The sequence below is a fragment of the Ictalurus punctatus genome, chromosome 13, assembly GCF_001660625.3.
Source record: "Ictalurus punctatus breed USDA103 chromosome 13, Coco_2.0, whole genome shotgun sequence".
NCBI lineage: Eukaryota > Metazoa > Chordata > Actinopteri > Siluriformes > Ictaluridae > Ictalurus > Ictalurus punctatus.
This window is the reverse complement of record NC_030428.2, coordinates 20,165,889-20,183,634: the sequence shown is the minus strand read 5'-3', so window position 1 is coordinate 20,183,634 and position 17,746 is coordinate 20,165,889. Positions and strand designations below refer to the sequence as shown.

Here is a 17,746-nt window from a genome sequence, read left to right as displayed (position 1 = left end):
CAGGTGCAGGCGCACCTAATAAAGTGCTTAGTGAGTGTATGTTTGGTCAAAATGGAAGTATATGCTGAATGTATGAATGTAAAATATATAGTTATATTACTTGGTTGGTATCTGTGATTAATTTAAGATATCAAAACAAAGTGACTTGATTAGGAAAAACACTATAACGGGAATAAAATGATGTGATAAAATAACTATGTGACAGTGGAATTAGTGAGGTGGTGTCAGGTGGTTATTAAAACATATTAGTAATGATCTGATGTTTTTTTTTTTTTTTTATTCTGTAGTAACTTAATTAATGTACATTTATTCTCATACACCATAGGGTAATGTTTTATCAAACATTAGCATGTGCAAAACAGAACGTCAAATAAGGCTCCTTATTAAAACTGTAAAGCATCGCAGTTATGTGGTGCTGGTAGCAGAGCGGTACGTTGATCCATGTATGTTAACTAAGATGATGCCAGCAGTGTGGGTGGATTTGGACTGTGGCAAAGATCTGAAGCCGCATCTACTGAGAGCCCAAGTTTTCTCTTTCACAGCATCATGATGTAATTTTTGTCACAAGTTTGCTGCACGACCTTCAGTCTGTTTCTCACCAGTGTTTGAGATTTACATAATTTAAAATGTAAGATGAAATTCCATGATACTGTGAAGTAGTTTTGCAGTGAAGTAAATAATTCATGTTTGACATTATATTGATTTGTGTAGTGAGTTATAATTTTAAAGCACAGGTTTTTCCTCATTTGATCATTCTGTCATCACTAAAATATCAGTTATATTGAAACAGTGAAGTTGCATGTTTTCTGTTTCAGTAACCCAAGTAAGTGCGGACGAATAAAACTGCTCTGTTAAATGTGTGCATTCTGCAATGCAGATCTTTGCTTCTGGGAGTGAAACTACTGAGATCCTGCCCAGCCCCCCGCCACCCCCGCCTCCCGCCACCCCCGCCTCCCTTTTGCCTTTAATACTGAACTTATGAAGCGTGTTGACTTTCTTTTGTATTCAATTTTGTCTTAAAACAATATTTCTCATGTTATTGCTTTTACACAATGCAAATCTTCTTCCAGTTCAAATATGTTTCATCTGATGTAACATTATTTGCACAGCCATGCTACAGAATCCAGTTAATAGCTAAGACTCAGCTACACAATGAGATGATTTAGTTGTCCTGTGGAACACAGTAGAGCTGCTGATGTTAATAGATTTCTGGTCATAATCATTTGTCGTCACTGCCTGCACAAGGCTGAAAAAGACACCACGGTACAATGAATAAAATCTATTAAAGACCATTCAGTCTCATGTACAACTACATCTCATCAGCAAAATGTAACTGGTGGATTGTACAAAAAAGACAGAGGATCATTAGCAATCTTGTGCAGGTTAAGCCTTCTGGGAAACTACTTCGGAAAATAAAAAAACACTTTAATATGCGCATATATAATAAAGTTGTGCAAATGTGTGTACATAAGGGATTCCCTTGTGTGTACACAAAGGATTTTGGATAGTTATGAGTCCTTTGGTTCTTTAAAAGGGTTCTACCTGGGATGGTCCCTGAAAAATAAAACATTTTGTTTCACATAAAAGCTTTAAGGCTTCCCTTATACCAGGGGTTATCAATTTGATGATTTGGGCACATCTGTGTAGTAAATCCTGTATGGGCCAGAAACCAAAAGTATCAAGCTGTGCAAAGCTGTGCAAAGAGACTTATCTGAGAAGACTTGCAGCTGTAGTTGTAGCCAAAGGTAGTTCTACCAAGCATTGACCCAGTGTCTGAATATTTATACAATACATTTCTGTTTTTTTGTTTGTTTGTTTTTGTTTAAGTAATCGTTGTGTCAATACAAATATTTTGTACAAATGTAAGACATATTATATAATTCAAATTCCAGTTAAGCCCATTTGAGTTCCAGGTTGTAACACTACAAGATGTGGAAAAGTACAAAGAGGGTGAAGAGTCATACAAGTCACTATATTTTCCACACATGATTCCTGAATATACATTTTGTTTACTTTGCATTAAATTTACATCACATTACATAGAATAGCAGAATGGTTACATAGAGTTTTGCACAGTAATTTAGATTTTCTTGGGGATGCATCAGCACCATAGACCAAGTTTGATAGCTCTGTTTATGTGGCCATGAAAAGCATAAGTGTGTTTGTGCACTTAGGGTACTAGACTTGACCTGTATAGTGAGTTGATTTTAATGAAGTGCATTAGCTAGCTACATTAGTCACACTGGATCTAATAGGGTTGCATGGAGTTTGTTTGTCTGCTATACAGCTGAAAGTATGGTTTGTTTATTTATTTAACGTTGGAAGCCCTTACTGTTCAATAGCGGCTGATTGTCAAGCACAACATACTGGATAAGGGTTGTTATTTTCATCTAGCATTGTTTGTCATTTCTTCTCACCTAGCCTGAGTGAGAAGAAGAATTTGCTGCAGCAGTAGCCTAGTTACTGCAGTCTGTTTCTAGCAACTAACACCTCAGGCTGAGTTTTATTATTAAGAAGTTTAATCAGGTTAGTTGTATTATAGAAAGATGGCGTAGGACCTCCTCTTGATATTTTCACAGAACGCAGGTTGCAGTCTACTTTGCTTTGATTGCCATCATTAATTGTGAAATACATCCTGATCGCGGTCATTTCCTGTTGTCTATTCATGAGTGCAACAATGTACACTAAGCTGACATCACATACTGTATAATCACATGGTATTGGATTGGAGCAATTTTTTTATGAGTACAGGTATGGATTGATGCATCTCTAGCTTGTTGCCGGTATTATTTGTGCCTTTTAAACATTAGAAGTTCTGACCTAATAAAATCATTGCTTTAATATGCATTTCTGAGAAAATTTGGCGGACTTTAGAAAAAGAACTTTCATACAATAGATATTATGATAATATGATCATAATATAACTCTATGAATATGGCAATCAAATATTATGCTGGTTAACTTTTGTACAAACTTTAACTAAATAAGCCAGGCTTATTATTATAGTATATTGTTAACTACAATGAAAGCGATAAAGAATGTGTGTAGTTAGCAGCGTCAGGAAATGAAGTCTGGACCTACTGATTGGGTTAAAGTGATCAGACAAGGGTGTCAGAATCACATCCTGGAAGGTCACAGTACTGATGAGTTTACTGTTCTACCTCATTTAACACACCTTATTCAACTCATTGGCTAATTTACAAGGGCGTCATGGGCTGAAGATGGTATGCTAGATTAGGAAAGCAAATCTCTGTGTAGCTGTGAGCCTTCCTGACCTGATTTTGAACCACCTACCCTAAGAAAGTGTCCACAGGACCATCTTCAGACCTATTACCCTTCCCACCTGCTCTCCTCTGCTCTCCCTCCCAAGTCGAAATGATGCCTGACAAATGGTCTGTGGCTGCTGAGAATAATTCATGAACTGTAAATTGGCAAGGATGCTTCCCTATAGTGGTGGTTATTTCATGCAAGTTGTTCCCTCACCTCCTCCTGTGCAGAAAATGAAAAGGCGGCTTCAACCTGCAGGTCCAGCGTTGTGACCGTGTACCCACAGCATCCAGCTCTCTGAGGGCACAGTGCCGTTCTTGTTCAGCCATGCATGGTGTATCAGTGATGTTCATTATCATACTGGATCAATGACTTCCTACAGAATGAAGACCCAGTATGAGGCCCTGTGAGATGACCAGAAAAGTGCTTCAGTGCAGAATGAGCGTCTAAAGCATTTTGTGCTTTTAATAACATACTAATTTACACTGATCAGCCATAGCATTAAAACCACTGACAGGTGAAGTAAATAACATTTGATTGTTACTTTACAACGGCACCTGTCAAGGTTTGATGCATTGAAAGCAGGAAAAATGGGCAAAGGATCTGAGCAACTTTGACAAGGGCCAAATTGATGACTAGATGACTGCATCAGAGCTTCTCCAAACAGCAGGTCTTGTGGGGTGTTCCAGGTAAGCAGTGGTAAGTACTTACCAAATGTGGTCCAAGGAAGGACAACTGGTGAACTAGTGACAGGGTCATGGGTGTTGATGCACATGTGGAGTAAAGACTAGCTCGTCTGGTCCAGTCTCACAGAAGAGCTACGGTAGCATAAATTGCTTAAAAAGTTTATGCTGGCTATGATATAAAGGTGTCAGAACACACAGTGCATCACGGCTTACTGCATATGGGGCTGCGTAGTCGCAGACCGGTCAGAGTGCACATGCTGACCCCATGTCGACTGCCAAAAGTGCCTACAATGGGCACATGAGCATCAGAACTGGATCATGGAGCAATGGAAGAAGGTGGCCTGGTCTGATGAATCATGTTTTCATGTGGATGGCTGGGTGCATATATTACTTCCCTGGGGAAGAGGTGGCACCAGGATGCACTATGTGAAGAAGGCAAGTCTGCAGAGGCAGTGTGATGCTCTGGGTAATGTTCTGCTGGGGAAACCCTGGGTCCTGGCATTCATGTGGATGTTACTTTGATGTGGATGGTACCACCTACCTAAACATTGATGCAGACCAAGTACACCCCTCCTCAAAATGGTTTGAGGAACATGACAAAGAGTTCAAGGTGTTGACTTTGCTTCTAAATTCCCCAGATCTCAATCCAATTGAGCATCTGTGGGATTTGCTGGACAAACAAGTCTGATCCATGGAGGCCTCTGCTCGCAAATTACAGGACTTAAAAGATCTGCTGCTAATGTCTTGGTGCCAGATACCACAGCACACCTTCAGATGTCTTGTGGAGTCCATGCCTTGATGGGTCAGAGCTGTTTTGCGGGCACAAGGGAAACCTACACAATATCAGGCAAATGGATGGCTGATAGCTGTATATTAAGTATGCATATCTCTATCTATCTATCTATCTATCTATCTATCTGTCATACACTCACGGAACACTTTATTAGGAACACCTACTCATTCATGCAGTTGTCTAATCAGCCAATCATGTGGCAGCAGTGCAATTCATAAAATCTTGCAGATATGGGCCAGACGCTTCAGGCAATGTTCATATCAACCATCAGAATGGGGGAAAAATATGATCTGTGATGTTGACCATGACATGAATGTTGGTGAACAATGTTTATTTTTTTGTTCTTTGCACCATTCTGTGTAAACTCTAGACAGTGTTGTGTATAATTTCCCAGGATATCAGCAGTTTCTGTATGTGTATAGATAGATGGATAGATGAGTAGATAGATAGAGTTCTGAAAACTGCAGGCTTTTCTGAACTGAAATATGCTTCTGTTTTGCATGGATCTCAGTCACAAGTAACAACATATTATTTAAAAATCTGGTCACTCCCTAAGTGAACATGAAGAAAATGACATTTAAAGATTTCATTCTGACTGATAAAGATACCATTCTGAACTGATTAGGCTTATGTCCATTTCTCTATTGTCACTGTGCGAGGAAAACACACTTAGCTAGCAAGGTTTTGAATACCATGTGCAGACTACCTGTTTTATCACTGTGTTTGTTCAACTGGCTCCTAACCACAGTATTTTGAAGAATAATGTCTAGGCAGATTAAAAAAATAATTCCAATATTCCCATGCAATTTTGGTAAAACATTTAAGTTGTGATCTCAAAGTATATTACAGGTAGAAAGTCCTAATTTTGGTCCATACCTGGTTTTCCATCTTTCTTTTTTTTTTTTTTTTGGCTATTTGCCAGAATTCAATCACACATATGGTATCAAAAACTTACATACCTGAGTAAAAGCTTTCATTACCAAATTGGTGTCCTACTCACTTTTCATTAATTCATTAGGGAGCACAAAGTGGCAGTTGTCCCCAAACCAAGCATGTCATGCAAAAAGATGAGCCTTATACCATATTCCCTACTAAATGTAAAGTGCATTAGATAACCCATAGGTCCAAAACCACACCTTATTCACTACTTTGTGCGCTACTTAGAGAGTTTTGCTATTTTGCACCAAACCATAGTGGAGAGAACAGCCAGTGCACTAGTAAAATCTCACAAGGAATTGCAACAGGTTAATGTCTAAATGTTGTACCATAGCAGATTAAAAAAATACCCATAATGCACCTTGAAGGGAATTGGAGTTAGGGTTGCATTTCTGACAGAATGATACCATACAGGTACAGATGTCCCCTGGTTGTATTACATGAGGACGATTAAAGAGTAATCTCCAAAAGAATTATTTATTTATTTAAAAATACCACTGCTGCTCAACATGCCTTAGACAAAACTTGACGCGTCAGTGGAGATGTGTCTCTGCTTTTCACTGCCAATTCTTCTTCCTCTTCTCACTCGTCAGTGTTTTTCTGACACTCTGTACTAACAGCACTTATCTTTTTCAGTCTAACAGCTTACAGCAGCAGTGTTTTTGCCTGTTCACATGTGTATGTTCTCCTACGCTAATGGTGTCACCTGCATAAACAAACAAAAAAACAAAAACACACACACATGCACATATAGAAATCTATAAATAAAATAAAATGATGTGCAGCAAAACAAAGCCAAAGTGTTTTTACATCAAACATAAAAACCAAACTCTTTGATGTGATTTGGTATGGTGTTAACATGAACAATAAGAGGCAAATAGCTTCACGTCTTAATTAATATTTTATTTATTTGTTCGATTTTTCAAAACTATTTTTTCATAATAAATCTTCACTTTGAGGTCGTTAAAGAATTGTCACAATAAAAACAAAAGAAGGTATCATAGAAAAATTGTACACAAATAAAAACACAAATAAAAAAACAAAAAAAACAAAAACAAATCTAACATTTATTCTGAAATTTTATGTATTTTGTGCCTCTTGTGCATTCAGTGTAGTACAATATAGCAAAGAGGAGTGTTCACAAACAATACATTTTTAGTTCTTGTTAAGATTTGTGTCTTCTGGCTGAAATATTTCAAGACATATATTTTGGGATCCAGTTCAGTGTCATTTTTTTTCTTTTTTTTCTCTCTTTTTTATTTTTTTACATCATGATGTCTTCTCATAATAAATCCATGTCAGAAGAACAAAAATGATATTGCTTTAACAATTCCAATCGTTATACAATCCAATCGTGATGGTTTGCTTTTTCCCCAAACCCAAGCTAGTGTTTGTGTCTTTTGTATGCTGACACAAAAGGAGTAGTTGTGAAAATAAAAAGTAATGGCAGAAATAAAATACTGGCATTGAAGGTGTGCATAAAGCAGAAAAAAAATATAGGAGCCCAAATGTTCATAGCTAATGGCAGAAACGGTTCTATCTCTATAGCAACACATTAACATTTAGTTTTTTTTTTTCTGTTTTTAATCATTTTCCAAGTTGCTTTTACTAGAAAATGTTTGAAGAGCAGGTATACTGTAGTTGGCATCATCTATATAACAGGCTATAAAACACCACTTCAGCCACAGTCCAGAGAGCACACATAGATAGTCTTTGCACCGTATATAAACATATGTAATAAGATACTTCACGTGCATGGAGTATTTCTCAAACTATCACCAAATGACCCCAGCATTCTTTACCTTAATTGCCAGAATCACCTCTTGCTTTTGTCATTATCATGACAAACATACAGACAAAAGAAACAACGATCGATTTTACACTTTGCTTCATAATAAGGCCTCCACAGTCCTCTTTGACCCAAGGTATTCATCCTCGATATTGACTTATGTTTGGATCCTTTGTCTTTATCTTCAGTTTGGTCCTGTCTCCAGATGGCCAACACTGCCATTAGAAAAGAGGGGGCGAATACTTTGGCTGATTGAACGATCATACAGTAGGTAGCTTCTCAGTGTCATAAGTCACTTTTTCCTCTCGTTTAGTGAATGTCTTTTTCATTTTTTCCAGATGTTTATGGATTTTCTGCATGTAGAGGGCATGTCCCAGTAACACATACACAGGCAACATAATATGAAACACAGTAAGACCTCAGTCCTGACCAGTGGCCATGTCTTTAAGAGATTCACCCTAACATACAGGGTTGTACTGGCTTGTCCCTGTCCAGAGGATTGATTTTCATTTTCAAGGTTCCTTTCGTTCTCACTTTTATACACACGCATAGCTTTGTATAGTTCTTGTGTGCTTGAGTATAAAGTATATGTTCTTATTGTTAGTAACAGTATATCTGTGTCTCAGTTTAAACTAAGACTGTGCTTTTTTTCCTCTTAATTACTATACACAGGGTTGGTGTCTCCTCCCTTTCACCTGTGGGCTTCTGAACACAGGAACTGGGAGGGGAAAAAGTTTCTGGGATCAGACGTAGTACTCTTTGTCTTTGTTCTTTTTGTTCTTGCTGGAGATCTTGGCCACGCCTATGGGTTTTTCCTTGACAGCAGCTCCGTTGGGCTGCGTGGCTGAGTTACTGATGTAGTTGCGGCTCTCGTCCACATGGTACGAGCCCTCGTCGCGGTTGCGGTATTTGTACATGGCGTAGAGGAGGATGAGGATGCATAAGGCGGCGGCTGCTACGATGCCCACCACCATGCCTGTGGTGCTGCTGGACTCGCGGATCACCTCCGGACTCGGGTAACCCTTAGCTTCGGGCAGGGGAGGGTGTGCTGTATATACGGTAGAGACAGAAAGAGTGAGACTGTTCATTTTAAACATTAATCTATCTGCTTCCAAACAGCAGTCTATTATCATTGATTAGCCAAGCACTAATGGGCAATCAACCCAAATATTTACTCTATGCAAATACAGTGCATGGAGTAGTACAGTTAACGATAGGCCCTTGCTGATAAGCAAGAAAGCTTTATTAGGAAACGCCGAATGGGGAGATAAAAAGGCTAGACATGAAGAAAATCAATCCTTTTAAGAAACGGATTTGACAGTTTTTCCTCAACTGGATTGAACAGCTTTGTAGCATATACAGTACATAAAAAACAAACCATGATAACATTGATATGTGCATCTTCAAGGCGTTGGCCTTTCGCTTGCATTCACTTTACAGCTTTAATGCAATCTACTCATCATATTGACAAGCCATAAAGTGCACATTGTTATTGGCTGATGCACTAACACACAGTGATTAAATTGGATGTGCCTGACATTTTTTATTATTTTTTTTAACTTTGGTGACCGCTGAGCGAGTTTCATTTACTCGCTGTTTATTTCCGAGCAGAGATATAGTGATCCATTTTTACGATTTATGTCATGATTTGCTTTAAGTCACAATGAGAAGGGGGAGTAATTCGGCATCTGCATGGCTGCAGGCAGGACATAAAACCTGTAGTGAAATGACACCTGATACAAACAAGTCCCCTTACTGTCGCTGAGTCAACAGCTGCCTGCAGGTGTGGAAAAATATGATGATAAATGTGTCTAAAGAACAAATCAGGTTTTGGGCCCATGCGTTTGGGCAATGGAGTGATTACATCACAATGCAGGAAAACAGAAACTTAATTCCTTCTAACATTATTATTCAGCTCGAACTTTAATAGCCGCATTCATATTATTCAGTAGACTAGTCTGCATCTTGGGAATTTTCATTATTTCTCTGACATGCTTACAGTGCTGCTGTAAATGGAACAAATACATGGATCACTTGCAGCTTGTATCGAGCTGCTGAAGAAAACCCATTTCTGTTAACCTTTATTCGTTTAATTCTTTATCAAATGCAGTTGACAGCATTAGTGTGTAGCTAGACTGCTGAGAGATTCAGAAAAGGTGTTCTGCACGTGCTCAGTGGCCTTTTCCGAATCACTGTTCTTCAGCAAACATCAACCACCATATTTAAAAACAGAAACACACACCAGATTAAATCACGATAGAACTCAAGTTGATTTTAATGGATGAATTGGAAATGAAAACATGAATATTATCAAACAAAACAGAACTATGGTTTACGCTCTAAAATAATGGGTTCCTCATGGGCTATTTGGACAGTTAATAGATTCCTAAAGATTTTCTACTTGAAACCTATCTGTTGTAGGTTTTACATAAAACCTTGAAAGAATTTCCATTTAAGAGTTTACAAGCTCGTCATTATGTGCATGTTTGTATTCCATAATAAGTGTGTTCCATAATAGAAATTGTTCTTGGTAGTTCCTTTGATTATAATAAATAATTAGTTCTTGCATTACTGATCATAATCACCAGCTAAATTATCAAATCCAACAATCTGTGTTTTGTCTCCACATGAATTGCTTAGGTCAGTTATGTTAAATTATGCGATTGAAATGATTATTACTTTGTAAAAAGAGAGTAACTGCTTTTTCTCTTTTTTCAGGGTCAGGGTGAAGATGTTAAATGGTATGCCTTTCTGCTCCACTGCTGATTTTCGCAAGTCAAAACCGTTTAGTGAAATGCCAAATTATTTGATTTCATCACAAGAGGGAGTTTAGAACAAACTGACTCACAGACCTATTTAAATAGTTGAGGCTTTAAGGTTATTACAACTGGGCTGCAGCAAAAGAAAGACACATGGACAGCAATAATAAAAAAGAAAGATGACTAACCTAACCCACCTGAGGTTGGGTCACATGGGTCGATGTCTTCATCATCAGTGGGACATTCAGCTGATGCTACTAAAAGATCGTCCTGGAGGAGAGAGAGAGAGAGAGAGAGAGAGAGAGAGAGAGAGAGAGAGAGAGAGAGAGAGAGAGAGAGAGAGAGAGAGAGAGATGAATGATTAAAAATGTCCATTTCCAACATTAAGCTTTTGTATGTTGGCTGTCTCATCTGACTCTTGAGCCTGTGTGTATTAGAGACGCAGACAGAGACTTCTGGTGCTGTTTGAAAAGAACCAAGATGAATGTTAGCGATAAATACATTCCCTGTGTATATCCACAGGCCTAGCACCCTCTCACTAACACACATTAGCCTCACAGGCAGTAAAACATCAGTTCAATAGTAAGCCTCATTGTGTAAGTACTGTACAACATGCGCTCTTTTTCTTCTGGCAGACACCAGTGTAACCTAGATTTCAATCCCGATTTCATTAAACTTTGAACGATGTGGCTGGACTGTATTCAGTTTTGTACAACCCTAACCTTAAACTTTTCATACAAACTGTTAGGAATGTTCAAGCCTGAGACCATGTTAAGATATCGGTAGATTAAATTGAGATACACGTGTACAAATCCAGAACAGTACTAACTTATAGAAGCATACACACACACACACACACACACACACACACACACACACACACACACACATACACACACATACAAACGCTAAAAGCGTACACTTTGCCATATATTTTTGTACAAAATGCATACAAAAAAACATTAATCCCATCCATCCTTGGAAACCAAAAGCAGTTGGAACAAGGCCATAGACACGCAAACGCACATACTAACAAACACACAGCAAAATCTTGCCTCTGTTCCGGTAATAGTCCCAAAAGGAAAGAAAGCCATTTCTGCAATCTTTCTGTCGATGGAATCCCACTGCAGATGATCAGCACAGAAATCAACTTAGATGATCGTCCGTGACTGTAAAGCTGATCTGCTCTGTGTGGAGAATGTTGGTGCTACATTCTGCTCCGTTCTCCAGCAAGAATCTGACGATGTGAAGTGGTGGCATTCATTCAGCGCCAGCATTCACACCTCTCTGATTAGCCCTGTGTGGATTTGACGCCAGCTGGCGCATGCCTGTCTGTGTGTGAGTCGACCGAAAGGCAGAGATAGATATAACATCGATCTGCCTCTATGTAGTCTCTCTCTCTCTCTCTCTCTCTCTCACACACACACACACACACACACTACCCACAGGCATCAGGGCAGTGCCCACTCCAGTCAGGACGTCTCATCAGCATCACAGACTTCCACCCCACACAAACAATGGTGGGAGAGAGAAAGAACACGAGATGGTGGGAGTGGGAGTGCCCCCTGCACAGCTATACCACTGTAGTTGCCATAACCACACGGCAGCTTTTTTTTGCTCACAGCAATATCTCTTCAACTCCCAACTCTCAAACGCTCCGCAAGTAGGTCAGTGCGGGTAAATAATTTAGATCTCTTGTGCTGGGGCACTGGGCAGATAGCAGACGGGAGACAGATAGAGAGAGAGAGAGAGAGAGAGAGAGAGAGATAGCTCCACTCAGGCAATTTAATGCACCTTAGCTTGCTTTACTGGCAGGACACATTATCACATACACTGATATTAGGCTTGGGTTACTAATGTTAGGAGAATTATGTTACGTCAAATGAAATCTGAGAAATATTACTGTACTGCATTATAATGAATTAACTGTTAATGAGACTGGAGATTTATGTGCATGTAGTGAGTGTAGTGTGCGTGTGTGTGTGATTTCTCTCAAGGTTTCTTTTCTTCTTCATGTTGTATCAGGGGGGTTTTCTTGCCACTGTGACCTATGGCTTGATCATTAGGGATCCAAAGCTACATCTGGGTTTCTATAAAGCTGATTTGTTTGTTAAAAGCACTATACAAATGAAATGAAATTGTGTGGGAAAACATTCTGGTCATGTAAAGTACATACTACAATATGTTCAAATGGATGAATCCCTATGTAACTTCAGTAATTATGAGATGAAGGCTTAGACATTTGGAAATCTGTGATAACCTTTAGAGAGAACTATGTTCAAATGTTTCTTATGGAGTAGACACTAAAGGGTGTCCTAAAAGTACATAGGGGACTGTGTTTGGCAGCACCATGTCGGTTGTGCCTTCGTCAGTGGATGTTCTTGGATGTCCACTCCTCGGTTGGTCCGCAACACTTCCAGTCTTTTTGAATTTGTTAATAAGTTTGGCAGCAGTGTCATGTGCTGGCCATGTTTCCTGTTAAAGTCCATCGCAACTTTGCGACAGCTTCCCGATCCAGCCATGAAAATGCTTTCAATACGTCCCTCTTTTGTCAAAGGTGTTTAATATATTATATATCTATATAAGAAACTAAGTATGAAAAATTTTGGAAGACATTTTGCTACAAAAATTGTTCATTTCCCCTATGTATGTAGACTTTTGGGACTCCCTGTAGATAAATATAGGCATGTTTAAAATGTCCAGTACGGTCCTGATATTTCACTCTCTAACTACTTCAATTGTGGAAGTTGCAGCCATATTTTTAAGAAACTGATTAAAAAATAATGTTGATTTTTACTCTATGCACTACCTCAGTAATCAGGATATTAAGCACATATAAACTAATATCTTTTTTGGAAATATATGCAAAAATAACCACACAGAAGTAGTAAACCGCACAGACTTACCAGCTCACAGAAGAACGGTTTTGTTTGCTATTTGCAACAACAATTTATATGTGAAGAAATGTGGCTGGAAGTTTATACTGTAATATATCCTGTATTTTAAAGGAAATTTGGATGTTACTTAAAAAAAAATACTTAATTCCACATAAACATTTCGATGTAATTATTCCCAAAATCTGATTTGTTGGAGTTATCTGGAGAATATAAATGCACTCAGTGAATTCATCCACACTCTTATAACACATCTGCATGCCCTAGGTCCTCTCTCTTTCTATTTTATTGATCTCTTTCAGAAGTGAAATGTCTCACTGAGGTGTCAGGACTAAAATCAGACTCCTCAGATGTGGTATTACACAACCAGTGAGCATGAGGCTCCATAAAAGTCAAATATGACTAAGATTGAGCTCTCAGCCTCCATCTGCTGTGCGTTACCGTCCTCCTCTGCCTACTCAACAGCTGTGCTGAGATGGACATGGGGACATGGGGGAAAAAGGAGGCAGAATATGGGTTAAAGCAAAGAAGAGAAGATAGCTTGCTCGAACTTATAAGGGTACCCTGACAGAGCATCTCAGTGACGGTTTCTTTTTCTGCGTTTTCGCTGTTTCTCTTGTATTTAATTACTGTGCAGCCATGAAGCACAACGAAAAGCCTGACATGCTGCCAAATGGGTGGGGAAAGCATGTGGGCCAGAGAGTGGTGAGAGTGGTAGAGAAAGGGAAAAGCAAAATCTCAGCTCACCTACAGACATACTGAGAACCAGCTGTGCTCTAATTAGAAAGCACTACCCCTGTTCACGCTCTCCAATTACCCCCCCCCCCCCCCCCAACTTCCAGATAGAGCCACGGTTCAAAAGAAAGCCAAGCGAAAAGAGCTGACACTGGCTTAACAACCTCTCCATCGTCTCCTGAGCCCTAACCACTATCCCAGTACCTCCAGGGCCTAATTTTAACAGCTGCCATCAAACAGGATAGTCAAAAAGAACATTACTGCAAACCAGCCCCTTCCATGTGCCACTAATAGACATCACGCCCTTGTCTCCCTTTTATAGCTCTTGTTTCAGCCCTATAATAATACTCTACTCTAAAAACCCAATCTATATTTCACAGCCTGCTGTTGGAGTGTTGGAATACAGTATGAGATCTTCTGTATCTAATATTCCTAGCTCATCCTTGACGAGCTCTCTTTCTCTCCTCGGTAGATGGTGCGAGCATTCACTTCCATTCTCTATTCGTGCTACCTTCAACATGCACGACCGTCTGTTTCTGTTGCCATGGAGATGCAGACCGTTACAAATGGCAGAATAAAAAAAAACCTCAAAAAAAAAAAAACCTCAAAAAAAATAAAAAACATAAAAAAAAAACTCTGTGGCTCAGCTGGGACACACAAAGCAAAGCCAAGCCACGCATTGATTTCTTTCTCTGCTTGTTGGATGAGAGTGGGAGAAAGTCTGAGAGCAAGAGAGTAATAACATCAAAGTGCTTTGGCTTTGCTTAGCCTTTGCTAATGAGATGTGAATATTCATGCAGCAGTCCTGGTGCTAAATAGAGCTTGGTTCTGGTTTTAGCTCTCACCTCCGAGAGCGGTATGTTTTAATAAAATTTAAAGCTCACACACATGGGATAAGAACTGTGTTCGGAGGCTTCGTCTCTTCACACAGCCGGTTCCTCTTATAGAAACCACGATAGGGAATGGGTTTCACAAGATCGGGACATAGATCGGCAATGGCAATTATTAAAACCAAAATAATGAAGGAAGAAGTGCTGATGCCTGTGCTTGTTTTGCACTTCTCCTCCTTTAGGATTTAGAAATAGAGTAATGTCGTAAAAGACTGGATTTTCACAGGGTGAAAATCAACATGGCTGCCTGAGAATGAGAACGTCTGCGCATGATCACAGCTGGCTGTGCACAAGAAAAAAACAACAATAACAACTGTGATCTATCTTACACAGTCCTATACCCTCACACTGACATCAATCAATAAAATGTTGTCGGAACGTAAGGAAATGAACGACTCCCTTTACTTTTGACTCGCATTACAAATTTAATGCTCATGAGCAGAATATCTTTACCTCTTAATAACCATGCTAGTGAAATGTTTAGACTGATCAGGGAGTTGCAGTGAAGTTTGTGTGAAAGAAAAACATCAACCACATGGCTGTAGAAACTCCAGAACCCCAGAGCTCAAGCTGGCTCTGTCCCCAAATCCAGCCCTGGCAAAAAGAAGTGAGCTACAGCTGGAGGGATGCTGGACTTTATGAGCACAGTTTTTCACTGCAATCTTATGGGACATCTTCTGTTGCCATGGGCAACGGTACATACTTTCGATGATCTTATGGTGTACAAACAGTCTTTTACTTTACAGTATATAATATAAGTCTCTGAATAGCTGTCTGGAGAAGAATGGGAACAGGAAAGCTGTACAGAAAGGAAGGAGTGGTGGATGAACTAGAGATGGTGTCAAAGCTGGGTAAAGAATGGAAGTGGATAACAGTGTACAAAAAGCAACTGTCGGCTTCAGAAGAGAAACCAGTGCTGATGCATTTGGAATAAAGAAACGGCATCAACGACTGTTTCTTTTCAAAGCACTACAACTTTTCCTCATGCCTTCTCTCCTCCTCATCTTTCTCCTAGCACAGTGCAGACAAAAGGTGCATGCCTCTTCCCACTGCATGAACATGAAAAAATAAAGCCTCTGCATGCGAAGATGACTAGATGGTGAGTGACCGTGAGAAAGAGAAACTACCTGGGATGAGGAACAATGCCATCTCGCATCCATAGCAGCCTGGCTACTCTGCCTGCTTCCTTTACACAGCTGATGCCTTTGTTTTTTTTTCTCTCTCTTTTAAGTAAGAGTGTGTCCTGGCTTTTTCTCTTTCCCTTTTTCTCGCTTCCTGTTGTCTCTGCTCCTAAAGCAACACGCGTAAATTCAGTCCGCTCTGTGAGATCAATAGTGATGCCAGGAGAAGTCCTACTCTGGTAAGGAGATGAGGAAGATAAATTGTCTGCGCATCAGGAGAGCCTATCAGTGCCTTCTACAGAGTATGAGAGAGAGAGGGAGTGAAAGTGAGAGAGAAAAGGCAAGTGGAGCAGCAGTGGAAGAGAGAAAACGAGAAAGAGAGTGATATACACACGGAGAGAGGGGGGTGAGAGAGCAAGAGAGATGGAAAAAGATGGTAAGAGTGTGAGCGGTCTGTCTGGATCACCTGACTAACTTTGGCCAATCAGGAACTCTGCTGAGCCAGAGATTACTAAGGGTTGGTTACTAAGAATGTTTTTCATGCTTTTTTTTTCTTTCTTTAAAAAACAAAACAAAAACAAAACTGTTTATATGAGTATTGGTTCCCAAGTTGTTAAATCTCACAGGGACACAACCTACAATTTAGCATCAAACATAACATACCCTTAAAATAGGCTTCCACAGCAAGGTTTTGCAATGTGTGTTACACAACACACACATGGTATAGACGATCAACATGACCGAGAGACAATGCTCACTGCAGTACAAGCTACCTCACACTCTCTCTTCTTATTGCTTTATCTAAAAGAGGGTCTCTCCATCTAGGACTATCATTATCCTGAGCAATATTAAGCACCATAAAACAGAATATGCAGGTTTAATCTCAGATTTTGCAGTGTATACAGGGAATGTTAATACTCTGACACACACACAGAAACAGTAGAAGTGCTTTCCTTGTACTTATGTGCATGTGTATTTTTACACCACCGTCTGTCTCATGGGACTCAATTTGTCACACAGTGACGGAGTGCGGCCGTAAATTATAAATGTGATTTCATGAATTCATAAAAAGGAATAAAACTATTGCCATAGCGCCATGTCGACGGTGTAGCAGTGGGATTGGGGGTATATTTCAGGAGATGAAAAACGGCAATGAAAATTGCATTTTTTACATTATATTTTTGGCAGACTTACAATACACAATTTAAATACATCAATCAAGGTACCAAGATGTACGTTAACTATATGATGAAAGAGTGGTTAAAGATTTTGTCAGGAATCAACTATGTAGAAAGAGGAGGCGGGGGAGAGAGAGAGAGAGAGAAAGAGAGAGAAAGATAGAGAGAGATAGAGAGAGACTCTCATTTCATTAACCAACTTACTGCCAGCTCAAACGCTGCTATTGACCGGCTGATTGAAGTGCAAATGAAGCCCTGGGACAATAGTGCATTGTAAGTAAGTGGAGGAAAAAAAAATAAATCAGTACCCATTATATACACAAGACCTGAGTGGTGTAGGCCATTTAGCCTGGATGGTTAAAGGATTTATACACAGGGTTGAGTTTTTCCCTGTTCTTTTCTCATGATGCAATGGCATGAAACTGTTTAGAGCCTTCACGAGAAGGTGGGTGACAGACTTGTGACACTAAACTGCTGATAAATTTGGATCCCACTGAGTCACACAGAGCTTCTTGTCAGCTCCAAAAGATTTACTGAAAAAAGATCAAAAAAGATTTTTGTAATCACAATCATAATCAGTGGTAACTGTTTTCCATATCGTATCACACACTCTTAGAAATCAAGTGTTCCTATAGGGTTCTTTGGATTCTACATGGAACCTTCTCTTATAGTAGCACCTTTATGAGTGAATACATTAT

General features: G+C 39.4%; 1 protein-coding gene across 13 annotated transcripts in view; it reads right to left on the bottom strand.

The window, feature by feature from the left end:
* Window positions 1-6,572: 6,572 nt before the first annotated feature.
* The window catches only part of nrxn1a (neurexin 1a), a 170,320-nt gene continuing 159,146 nt past the window's right edge, over window positions 6,573-17,746 (bottom strand). For 11 of the 13 annotated variants that reach the window (XM_017484124.3, XM_053685089.1, XM_053685088.1 and 8 more), the window contains 2 exons: window positions 10,419-10,500; window positions 6,573-8,519 (listed from right to left, as the gene is read on the bottom strand). In XM_017484124.3, the coding sequence (XP_017339613.1) occupies window positions 8,215-8,519; window positions 10,419-10,500 (387 nt within the window). In that variant the 3' untranslated portion in view covers window positions 6,573-8,214. The remainder of the gene's footprint in view (window positions 8,520-10,418; window positions 10,501-17,746) is intronic. The other 2 variants (XM_053685086.1, XM_053685093.1) reach the window with 1 other exon arrangement.